This window comes from Diceros bicornis, chromosome 16 (assembly GCF_020826845.1).
Source record: "Diceros bicornis minor isolate mBicDic1 chromosome 16, mDicBic1.mat.cur, whole genome shotgun sequence".
NCBI classification, from domain to species: domain Eukaryota; kingdom Metazoa; phylum Chordata; class Mammalia; order Perissodactyla; family Rhinocerotidae; genus Diceros; species Diceros bicornis.
Window position 1 is genome coordinate 29,241,232 of NC_080755.1, and position 12,857 is coordinate 29,254,088.

The 12,857-nt window shown below is 40.8% G+C and overlaps 1 protein-coding gene across 4 annotated transcripts in view; it reads left to right on the forward strand.

The window, feature by feature from the left end:
* MAPRE2 (microtubule associated protein RP/EB family member 2) overlaps positions 1-12,857 on the forward strand; it is a 144,176-nt gene that overhangs the window by 51,438 nt on the left and 79,881 nt on the right. The window contains exon 1 of one of the 4 annotated variants that reach the window (XM_058556979.1): positions 813-1,040. The exons of 2 other annotated variants lie outside the window; for them this stretch is intronic. In XM_058556979.1, coding sequence (XP_058412962.1) covers positions 922-1,040 — 119 coding nt within the window. In that variant the 5' untranslated portion in view covers positions 813-921. Of the gene's footprint in view, positions 1-812; positions 1,041-12,857 lie in introns of those variants that run through there. One more of the 4 variants, XM_058556983.1, reaches the window with a different exon arrangement.

A 12,857-nucleotide genomic window follows, 5' to 3' on the forward strand; every position in this document is an offset into this window, starting at 1 on the left:
ATACTAAATTGGGTGTTCACTTGTTTAATTCAAATGAAAATAAAAGAAATGGCAAGGAGTCAATTACCTGTATCGGACAGTATAAGAATTTGAATAGGGGGGTCTTGGGGAATCATGATGTTCTAAAATGGTAGTTATCTTTTTAAAAATCCTCTTCGGGGATTCTTTTGTGCAATCTCTTAATTTGCGATCTTTAATCTTGACATTAGTAAAGGCTACATTGATTAGAAAGAAACACAGCTTCCTAGGTTTTCAGGTTTTGGGCTTCTTTTGGGGACGAGGTTGCTGCTGTTTGGAGAATAGGGAAGAAAGCTGGAAATTGTAACCCTTTAGTCTGATACGTTTTCTAGGAGCAGGCCACCAAGACGTTTTATATTTTTCTGAAACCGGACCAAGTTTAATTTTAATGGCATAAGAACTTGGTATTGAAGGAGTTAAAGGGTCTCCCACACCCCTCTGCCTGAATGTTCTTTTGTGTACACAGCTGCAGTTGGAGCACGGGTTGGAAAGGAAATGGTTAGAGGAAGAGCTGGTTTTCAGACCAGGCAAGGCTGCAAGGGGGGCTGGGGGTAGCCTGGGGTTTTACATGCCAGATGTAGGCCTGCCCGGGTGCCTGCCTGGAGCTGCTGGCGTGGTCGTGCCGCGGCCCTGTGCGAATTGAGGCGAGGTGATGAGTTAGCGGGTTGCTATGGTGACGGGCCGGCCATGTGACCAGGGTGCTGCTGCCGGCGCTTTGACGTCAGCAGCCAGGAGGGCGGGACGCAGGAGGGCGGGGCGGGAGCCGGAGCGGGGAGAAGGGAGTGAGCGAGCAGGCGGTAGGCACGGTCTGCGCGAGGAGCAGGCGAGCGGGAAGACGAGACGCAGCCACCTTCCTCAGCAGCCAGCCCCCAGCGGTTTGTTCCCTTCCTCGGGAGTGCGCCAATGCCTGGTCCGACCCAAACCCTGTCCCCAAATGGCGAGAACAACAACGACATCATCCAGGATAACGGGACCATCATTCCTTTCCGGAAGCACACAGTGCGCGGGGAGCGTTCCTACAGGTAATGGGGCAGGCACCGGGAGCGGCGCTGGGCGGGGGACCGCGGCGGGGCGCGCGGAAATCCGCCCGTTATATAATGGAGCAGACGCTGCCCCCGGACCGGGCTGCAGACGTGCGTTTGTGATTATTTGCTCTTTCCATGTGTCACGTTGGGTATGCATTGAGGCTTCACCATTGCAGATGGAAAGCGTTTTGTGAATAGGTTTGCTGCCTGCCAGGGGTCTCCCTCCATCTCTTTCCTTCCACATTTATAAAAATGCAAGCAATTTTCCCCCTCTCCAAAGGGAGACAGGCTGTAGCATTTCCTTTCCTCCTTCCCTTTTAGATTTTAAAGGAACCATTAGATAGGCTGTGCCTAAGGCAGAGAACAGGAGGATGGCGAGAAAAATGTTTGCGCTTGCCCTGGTGTGTGTGCAGGAAAAAGATGGAATCCTCTAGATTAAGCTGCAGTCTGATGTTAAACCGCCAGATTGATGGAGCTTTGTAAGAATTCTGCGCGCTGATTGGTGCAGGGATTGACAGCAGAGGTCATGGTGTCAGACATTCACCAAAATTTTCTCCATAGAACCCCAGGTTTATTAGAAAGAGACTGGACTGCAAGAGACCTGAAAAAAACTGGGTGCCGTTGTGCATTTTCTTACGAGTGTACGGCCTCCGCATGGGTGGGGGAGCCCGCCCGCCCTTATTTACAGTAAGAAGGTAATTCCTGGTATTTTGCTGAGGTCTGATTTGAGGATGGGACTGATCTTGGTCATTGTATTGTGAACCTTTTGATTAATGAGTTGGCCTGTACGGTTGGCATCATTTTTACATTAGCATATCTGGCAATATGTTCTAGGAGATAAGCTCGTTAAAATTGTTTGCATTGTTTGATAAGGATAACAATGTAATGGAGAATACAGCTAGACTCTATTAATGCAGCTCAGGACCAGACTTGAAGGGAGACTGATAGCTTCACTCATACTTCCTCTGAAGTTCTTTTGTACTGGGGTAGTTATTTTTAAATATTACCTTGATAACCACTAACAATGCTTTTGCTTTGAGACAGAGCACACATACCTCTGAAGCGCATCCTCTCAGCTAATGAGCAACAGGAAATCACTTTTTTTTTAAGCCTTCATCTAAACATTCAGATGGTGTTATGGGCAGAATATTCTGTGTGTATAAATGTTGCATATTATAAAATAGGACCAAAAGTATCCCACTTCCTCTCTCTGATCAAAGAAACACACTATTTGCTGACTTAAAAAAAAAAAAAAATTATAAGCAACCTTTGCCCTGTCATCTCTGGCAGTTGTATAAATACTTGGAGTTAATTTTGGCTGTGCCCATGAGGTCACCAAAATCTCATGCCTTATGGTTCCAACTAATGTGTTGACATGGCATCCTTATGATTCCAAGTGCTTGTTATTCTCTTAATATAAACCAAAATTGGGCCACAACTTCTGGGCCTCTGTTTTTAGAGACCCTTGTGATGGGAGAATTGGGGCCCCTTCTCTCCCTTACTCCTCCACCTTTTCTGTGAACGTTCCAAAGCCTAAGGTGGAATTCAAATACAAAAATCCTGAGTTGCTTTTAAACCTCACGTATTTAAACTGTTCTTGTAGGTAACAAATGTGAAGCCCTCATTTCCTAAATGATTTAATCCCTGCCATGTAGGTAGCAGTTCTTTTAAGCGGAGTTCAAATTTTACTATGTGGGCCAAAGGAAGTTGCCTTGTTGGGTTTTATTACTCATGTGAGCTAACTTGGAATGGCAGTGGAAAATCACTTGGCAGAAAGGTTAAATGCTACCTTTTGGCGATCTTATTGCTTTAAAATAAAATTTTATTTACCTTTTTAATTCAATCCAAGTTATTTCCATTTCTTGAATTATTTTCAGTTTGCTTTCTGAGTCCCTGTAATGGTACCTGAAAGTATGTAAAAAAAAACAAAACAAAACTGAATTTGAATGAAGATCTGACTGAACAAATTCTTAAGTCCCTAAGAGCATCATTGCGTTTGTATTTTATGTAATAGGATTACTGGACTTTGTGGTGACAGATGTCATAGGTTAAATGAAGAAGGAAGGCTCCAGAATTGTATTTGTGTTGTATTACACATAGGGTGCCCAGGGAGACAGACACACTTGATGTTTCCCTGAGTCTGCTTCTTGCAGAGTGGATGACCAATGTAGAATAACTACCACTGATTTTATTGGAGGGGCGTAGGGGAAGGAAAAATGTGACACATTTTTCTATCCAGGAAGTGTTCCATAATTATTTTGGCATCCTGAGGCTGGAATAATATTGCCATTTAATTGCTGAGGAAACTTGGAAGGCAATTTGAAAGTCAGAGTAGAGATTTAACCAAATAAAAGTTTTACTTTGGCTGTGGGTTCTGTATAGCCCTGAATAAGAGATGTGCTTGCGAGTTCTGCTGGAGTCCCCTGGAGGGCCTGGGTAAGCCCAGAGCCCTGGCATGATCAGAGGGAATTCTCTTCCTGCTTCCTTTACTGACTTCTGGGTAGGCCCCCAGCAGGTCCTTCATCTTTGGCTTTATTTTCTACATTTGCTTATTACATATAGGGATATCCGTTGCATTCTTATAGTTTTTGAGGTTAACTTCAGATGTTTAAAACAAAGAATTTCTTAAAAGAACTTTGTAAATATAAAAAGAATGCTATTATTACTGAAAGGGGACTCTCTCAAGAGCTCGAGGACAAGAACACTATCACTTGGCTGGTAGCACAGGTCAGAGGAGGAGGACGACACCTAGAGAACAAGACAGCGCTCTCTAGCACTGTCAGTGGGCAGGCGGTCACTCGTCCCAGCAGGAGACATTGTTGTCATAACATTTGCACCAGATTGTTTATAAATAAGGGTCAGATATAGTTCATGACTCGGATATCCTAACCCAGGTATTCTTAGTGTAAACAGAGTCCATTTTTACAGCATGGACTAGAGTAAGTGGTAAATCATTATTGAAACCAACGTGCACTTTGATTAGAAGAGCAAGTTTCCTTTAGAAAATTACCCCTCCGTTAGTAATTTCAATTGAAAAGAGCAAGTGCAAAAAATGGCTCAGCAGAGCCCTGTGGATGTGTTTCCATGGCTCACGTCCACCACTGTGTGATCGCCTTCTCGGCCCTAGCTTCCTCATTGCATTTCTGAGTTCTAGAAATCTATACATTTTAAGAGCTGCTTAAAAATAAATGTGGTGTGGGCCATCTGAGGTGACACTGTTTAATTCACAGAGCGAACAAGTCGTGCTCTGGCTCTCCCTGGAGAGGCTACTCCCTATAGCTCTGTTTCTTGCAGATGCTAGTAGGAAATGAGATTTATTAACTGGCCCACTGCCCACCCCATCTTTGTTTGCATACTCCAGGCTTTTAGAATGAATGTATAAGTCCAGAGGACTGTTTCCACATGAGTGTTTGAACATGCAACTACAGTAGCAAATGTTTCTGAATACTTTAAAAAATTTACTTGGCCCCAGGAAATGGACTGTAAAGAAAGGCAAAAGGAAAACTTAAGCCTAAAACATTGGCTCTGACATCCAACTTCGCCATTTTTGACAAATGAACTCTTTTTAAGGAAAACAAAAAGAAATATCGTGAGTGCGTGCGTGTGTGTATGGAAGATAAAGTTGTAAAAGCGTGTTCCATTTAATAGAATCTATTGTAACATGGCTCTCTTAAACCAGAATGTAGATTTCAGATCATACTCCCCAAAACACCAGCTGCAGACAGCAAAAGTCTAGCTTTCTGTGTCTGCGTTATGTATGTAGTGTCATCTGGGTTTGCTCCTGTCATAGGAGGTTTTTGAAAATAGTGATTTTTGTCCTTAATATTTTTCTTAGTACTTGTAAAAATCAAGGGATTACTCGATGCTTTGATTATTAGGTGCTCGATTTTTGAACTTCTTTTCAGGGTCCTTTGTCAGCTTCTGTTAAAGGGATGGTCTTCCGGGTGCCCTTGGTGAAAGGCTCACCCCTGCTTAACAGTGGTTGTCACTGGTCTTGCCTGTTCACAGTGCATTATCTTCACAGATCGGTGGTTCAAGATGGTCCTCTGAATTTAGGGGTTGATTTCCATGTGCAGTATCTTTTCTGTATTTACAAGGACGTCTTGAAGCTGTAATAAATAATCCCTTTGATTAATGGAGGGGGAAATATTGGGGCTAATCTAAATATTCCATTTTGTTTGGAGAATTAATTGGACAAATACTTGAGAGTCTACTGTGGCCAAGCTCTCTGCTAGATACCCCTTCAAGGACCTTGAGTTCTAGCAAAGTCAGATGTGTGAGCAGCTCATTTTGTAACAGATTTATCTTGTTGTGAATATTTGGCTTGGTCTGATAGCAAAAGTGGTTTGCATTTCCTGAGCCCAAGGTGACTTAAAGTAGAAAAAGATACCCTCAAGGCGGGAAGCTGAAAGACACTGTAGGAGACCAGATATTTTGGTGAGAAGAGTGTAGGCTTTAGAATCAGAATTCTCATTGGCCTGGCAAAGTGCATGTTGGGCAGTAGTGGAAAATAAGGCAGGAGCCTTGAAAGGCAGGCAGGGTGGTCAGAACTTGACAGTGGAAAGCCACTGAAAGCTCATTAATTGAAAAACAGCATAATGAAAACAGAAGTGCATGTTGGAATTGATCTCTTGTTTTGAAATGAGAATTGAAGGAAAATTGAGTCCTCTAGTGCCCTAGCCTGCAGGGTCCAGAATTACTAGAGAATAGTTAATTCACCGTGAGAGAGAGAACTTTCCAGCCCTGATGTAGGGCTGCAGACAAGGTAGATAGATGTTCCCTGCCTCAAGGCATCTCTCCCTGAGTAGAAGCAATCAACACAGCTTCATCCCATAACAGGACTGGTACTTAGGTCAGACAGTGCCTTCTATGTTTTCAGATGCCCACTTAATAGTTAGCAGTCTAACTTCAAGGGGTGACTAGTGTATGGCGCTTACTCTGTTTTGATGCTCCTAAACTCAGATGCAGGGTGTCTGGTACTTCATTGTGAAGGATCCTCCCAAGTCACTTAATGCCATAAAATGTGCAGATGTGACTCTGATGAAACTGCTCAGAACACTCCATATGGCTCCAGTGCCAACTCCTCCTATAGCTGGAAGGTGATCACCTCGATGGTAGGCTATGGAGTACACAGAGTTTAACTTAGATTGTGTGGATTTGTTTACTTTTGGATTTTGTCAATTTTATTTTAAAGGAAAAATTGATTTGTTCCTCTCCTGTGAAATGTATCTTTTTCCACAATGAAATATGTTAGAATGTATATGTTAGAATAGTTTCATTCTTCCTGACTTTAGGCTATCTTTCACCTATCAGCCTCTGTAATGCTAAATTAGATATGTCATACTCGGGTATTATCTTAAGCACTATTCCAGCAGCTCTTTTATAACACTCTACACACGTCCCTTTGGTATCATATGAACCTTGTTTCTTAGCTCATTTAAAAATTCTGATTGTTTATCTTGGTGTTTTTCGCCCTTGATATTTATATTATGTTGAGAGAATTCTTTCAAAATGGAAAGTTCACATAGGCAGAAACTGAAATTATATGACTTTCACCTTATAGCATGAATCAAAGAAATTTCTCCTAAATATGTTTTTTGCTAAATGCATCCCCAACGGTGATCATTTTATTTTAATGTAAGTAAATCATTAGGTATAGATTAAACAAGAGAGTTTTGTTTGTTTGTTTTGTTTTGTTTTCCTCCTCAGAGCCCCAATGCATGGTTGTATATCCTAGTTGTAAATCCTTCTAGTTCTTCTTTGTGAGCTGCCGCCACAGCATGGCAACTGACAGACAGGTGTGGTTCTGAGACCAGGAAATGAACCAGGGCCACCCAAGCGGTGAAAGCGCCAAACGTTAACCACTAGGCCTTCAGGGCTGGCTCTAAACAAGTGTTTTATAGGCCACCAAGAAATCATTTCTTAGTAGGTTTCTTTAAAAAAATGCTTGTGCATTTTCAGTGTCAAATCTCCCTAGGCTAATTAGGATTTTACTCACTGCAACCAGGACAGACTTTCTTGCTTAAAGCATTATTTTGTCTTTTCGAAAGGGGCAGAAGGTGGTGATGTACACATAGGATGCTCAAGTTGATGGCTGCTTTTAGTGATGGTGTCCTTTTGTGTAGTTTATCTAGTAAAGAAAATACAGCTAGAGTTCAGTCTTCCTGTTATTTCTAGGCCTCACTTGGTTTGGGCAGGTAAAATGTGCCAAAAGAATCTGATTTTGGCCATGACCTGGAACAGAAGAGGAATGAGGCAAGAGACTTGAGAGAGAAGAGTACGTGTTGTAAATATATAGTGTGTATTGGTGGAAGTCTCTAAAACTTGTGATCCTGGGTGCAGAATTGGTCCTGAAGTTGATGGCCAGCATTTGTTGTTGCATAATCCTAAAATGGCGCACCTTAAGTTTCTGTGATCCTGTTTTATTTTTCCAGAAGTAGTGTTTGTTTTTGTTGTAAAGACATTAATTCTTTGTTCTTTATTTAGCATCACCCTATCCTGGCAAAGCCCTGAGAGGTAATTTGTCAAAAATGCCAGAGGCATTGACATCTCAGGAAGGCATTCTTATGTTTACAGTCTTACTTTGGTTATAAACAGTAGTGTCCCTTCATTTGACAGCCCTCACTGAGTCCCTGCAAGGTTTGCATTTGGTACTTAGCAAATTAGGAGAAAGTGAAGCTACTAAAATGGACTCCTCTGCCCTACCCCAGTCTACTGCCTTTTTGTCATTTTGGAAGGCCAAAACATATTTTCAGGTTGAGGTTCCTCATATAATTTTTTTAATTCCCACTCTTTAAATAATTACACAGTTATTGTTATATTGAAATTTAAGCCCAAATTCCAGCAGTCTCTTAAGAATCTGTTCTTTCAGCAACTTACTGAGTTTCTTCTATATGCTGAACTCCATGCTGGGCCCTTGGAATACAAAGATTAATAACGCACAGCCCCTCCTTGGAAAGCCTCTAGTATAAGGGACAACAGGTGGGAGAAAGTGGTTGGTGGGAGGAATCTGAGGTGGTGAGTTACCCACATCTGACCCCAATAAAGTAATTTTGTGATTATTGTGCTGATACTGGTAAGGGCAAAATGATCACTCCTGTAATTTTCAAAAGCTTTCAGAAATGAAGCATGTAAATAAAAACTATGTTTGTGTGTGTGTCTCCTACCATAACCTCTGTGTGTAAGTTTTAATACAGCCTTGAGGTACCAGTTTGAGCCTTGTTGAGTGACCTATGTGGTGGGCAGGTTACTTCTTCCTTACAAAAAGCCACTTGAGGAAAAATAAAAGGCTTATCTCTTTTGATCCCCAGATTTTTATGATATTTGTATTTGACCATCACTAGGTTAAAAACAGTACAGTATACTAACTTATATAAATAAGTGAGGAAAATGAGAATATATATTCATATTTACTTGATGTGCATGGAGAAGCTGAAAGGATATAAACTAATAAAGGTGGGAACTGGACAGACAAGTCCCTGTGTACCTTTTTATGTTTTTTAAAAAACTGGAACTATGTAAATGCATTACTAATCCATGAGCAGTGTTTCACTTACCACTTTAATAGCACGGATTTTAAAAATTAAATGAATATTAATTTTAACAATGAGTTTTACATGCTGAAATATGTTGGGAAGCATCTCAAAATATTCATGGATTTATTGAAGTCACATGGATATTAAAGATTTGCCTAATGCAAGTACCCTATTTACATTAAACCATCACAGATCGCAAATGAAATGTGCTCCTACAGCGTCTGCCCTCTGAGGTTTCACACGCAGCAATCCCTAGTCCATATTTTGTTTCATTTTCTCCAGAGTCCATTGGAGCTGCCGCCTGTGTTGTTTTCTGTGCTGTGTCCAGCCTGCTTAGTATGCTCCATGAATCTTCCACTAACTGCAAAATAATCCTCTGTGAGGATTCTTTTTCGATATCCTCTTTGAATTTTTTTCTTATTTATTGAGCACGTGCTGTGTGTCAGGTACTGTGCAGGGCCCTAAATCTGTGAGATTACAGATTATTGCCATTTTTTAGCCACTCTGCTGCAGTCCTCTGGCCTCCCCCAAACTCTTAGTCTAACTTCCCACCTTATGGAAGGTATTGAGCAATGTCTGGCCTTAATGTGACCCCTGCTCTGGTGTGAGCCGGCCAGGAAACAAACCATCTGCATTCACCATACCTCCCTGCTCCAGCCCCTCACCCACAAGTCTGGGTGAAGGCTGAGTGAATCCCCATGGAGACTGACCAATTAGGAATAAACAAAGAAGAGGAGAGCTTTGAATATATTATCGCAGCTATAGGGGCCTGCTCACCATCAATAACCGTGAAATAGAAAGCTTGTGGAGCTTGTGAGCCGAGTGTCTGCTAGAAAAGGAGGAAGCGGAAGAGGGCATGATTGGGTGCAGTGGGGAGCGGGGTGAGCCCAGCACAGGGTGAGGGCTTCTTGGGGTGGATGCACCAGCCCTTTCTCCTTGCGCCCTCTTTCTGTTTCTGGGGGCAGTGTAAATCGGCCCCTGCAACGTTTGTTCTTTGGGAGGAAGGAGAAAGAGATGAGAGCCATCAGCTGCCTAGGCAGGGGCTGACAAGTGGAGGGAACGGGGACCTGTAAGTCTTTCCAAAATCCCTTAGTGGGGTAGCACACACAATAAATTGAAAAGCTTGTTTGGTGTCTGGGAAGCCAGTTTTTATCTGCCTGGAATTTCTGACATGCAGATAGCATTGTCCTAACACGGACTTTAAGATGTCAGCATGAATAACAAGGAACATATTTCCAGCCTGTGTGATGCATGTGTCACTGCTCCCTCAACTCCAATTCAAAACTTGGCCTGGACTGAAAAGATGGCCTGGACCCTCAAGCACCTCCATTCCTACCCCATATTAAGACCAACTGGGCCTCTCAGAGTCCCAGACTGCTACTTGGAGAAGCAGTGACGTGTCGTGGGCAAAACTTGGTGCTGGTGTGAGACTTCTTTTCTATCCCAGCACCACCCCTTTCTAACTCTGTGATCTAGGGCAAATTTTTTAGCCTCTCTAAGCCTCATTTTCCTAATGTGCAAATAGAATAATAATAGCATCAACCTCACAAAGTTCTTAATGAGGACTTAAATGAAATCTGGAATATAAAGTATACCAAGCAGTGACTGGTGCGAAGTAAATGCTTTAAAGGTGTTAGCTAGTATTGTTGCTTGTCATTTCAATCTACTCTTTCACTCTCTTTATCATAATCTGTGATCTCTGTGTCCTCAGTACCTGGTACAATACCTGGCACATAGCAGTTGTTTATGAAAAGTCTTAACTGAATCTGGAAAAAATTCAAACAAATTATACTGTTGTCTTTTCCTCCCTTATCAACTTTATTAAGAATTAACTTATGTACAGTAAACTGCATCTGTTTAAAGTTTATGATTCAGTGAGTTTTGGCAGTATATATGCCCTTGAAGCCATCATTCCCAAAAGATTCCTGGTACCCTTTGGAGTTCGTTATCTCCTCTGTCACAGCCCCAGGCAACCACTGCTCTGCTTTCTGTCACCATAGATTAGATTACAATTTATATAAATGGAAACATACAGATTGTACTCTTTAGTGTCTTACTTCTTTTACTCAGCATAATGATTTTGAGATTCATCCTGGTTGGGTTTATCAGCAGTTTGTTACTCTTTATTGCTGAATAGTATTTCATGTATGGCTATACCATATTTTGTTTATCATTCACCAGTTGATGAACATTTGGGTTGTTTCCAATTCTTAGCAATTATGAATAAAACGTCTATGAATATTCATGTACGAGTCTTTGTGGGAACATATGTTTTCATTTCTCTGGGATAAATACCTAGGAGTGGAATGATTGGGGTCATATAGTGGGTGTTTGTTTAACTTTAAGAAACTTGTGAAACTGCAAATAATTGTCCAAAATCGTTGTATTATTTTACATTCCTACCAGCAGAGTATGAGAGTTCCATTTAGTTCACATCCTTGGCAACACTTGGTATTGTTAGACTTTTAAATTTCAGCCATCGTTATGGATGGGTAGAGGTATCTCACTGAGATTTTAATTTATCTTTTCCTGATGACTAATGATGTTGGGTATCTCTTCATGTGCTTATTGATCATTTGTATATCTTCTTTAGTGAAGTGTGTATTCAAATCTTTTGCCCATTTTTAAAAATTAGATGGTTTATCGTATTGTTATAAGAGGATCATAAAATGTATATTCTGGATACTCTACAGTCTTGACTTAGATTTTAATGAGTATGAGTCTTGTGTTCTTAACCTGATATAAGCCCCTCAAGAAAAGGAATAGTTGCTTCTACCTGGTCTGTGTCCATGGTGCCTTTTCTAGCAATTAGGTCCAGCTCGCACTAAGCGTATATTGAATGATTCCATTAAAATAGACTGCAAAGTAAAGTAGGATCATTGTTTTAGCTCTGGAAAAAACAATCCACTTTAAGGGTTTCATATGAAAGAGTTATATTTAGGAGCTAGGTTTTCTTTGGCATCTTGATGGATATGAGATGCTTTTTTAATTCTGTGGAGAAGAACCTTATAGTTAGGTAGGTATTCTTTTCTCTGTATTGAGTGTCCCCTTAATACTAGATCAAATTTTCCGCTATTAAATTTAAGAGTAAAATGTGTGTAGAAATGTTTGTTCTTTAAAGACAGCAAGGAACCATTTCCATACTTGCAGAATTTTGCCCAGGATAATTAAAGCATTGGATACCCTCCCTCCTTTATTTTAAATTCTGAGACAAACATCCCCCAACTCTTCCTCGCTGCATTCTCATTCTATCTAATCTGGCACTTTTGTTGTCGATTTGGCTCCTGACTTCTCTAAACCCCTAAGGAGAAATTGCCTCAAGTAGAATTTAGAAACTGGGAAGCAAAGCTCAGTAAGGTCTTAGGTTTACCTGAAAGGATCTACTGAGAGACCTTGTTATTTCTGAGAGGGTGGGGATGCTTAGCTTCCACAATCTTTCCAGCTAAAAGCCAAATTTCTTAACCACATACGTTTCAAAATCCAAAGATTTTATAAAATGTAAAGTCACTTATGATTTCCCAAATGCCCTAGGTCTACTAGTAGATTTTTGAGCACAACTTATTTTATCTGTCGTTTTATTCATTTTATTGCAAAACCTTCAGGCCGGATTTCAGACGGAGTTACTGCTTCCATATAGCAGTAATCTCTTACTATCTAGTTTGTAGATGATTATTTTCTACGTTTGGTTGGGATTGAGCAGGTCACAGCCATTCAAGTATCAGTTGAGAGTGTTCTTTTTGCTTTAATTGAAGTTCCGTGAAAGGAAGCCAAATACCATTAGACAGGACATCCTGTGATTCCCCTAGTTTACGATGGCCAAGGACATGACTTTTTTTTTTTTTTTTTTTTAAATAAGATGACTGCTTGCTTCCTTTCCTGTTAATAAGGGAGCAACTGATGATGTCCATTGGCTTTAAGGACTAACTAGCAAACAGCTACACCTCCCCCTGAAAAATCACCTGAAGAAGTATAGGACATGGAAAAATGTCCATGTCTTTTTTGTGAGCCAGCAGTGATTTGGTCATTGTTAGCATTCAAGTGACCACTGGTTCTGTTGTCTTGAAATAATAATTAACTGAAAAAGAAGGGGAACAACTAAACTAGAAGTGCTTAGAATTAAACATGTTAACATAAAATTCTGAAATCAGGTATATTGTGGCACACTTACATAATGAAAATCAGTGTAAATATTATACATGAAGAAGATATGGATAATGTTCACAATATGTTAACAGACAAACAGATTAGTACAAAAGTGAATATATATATATTGTTAGTT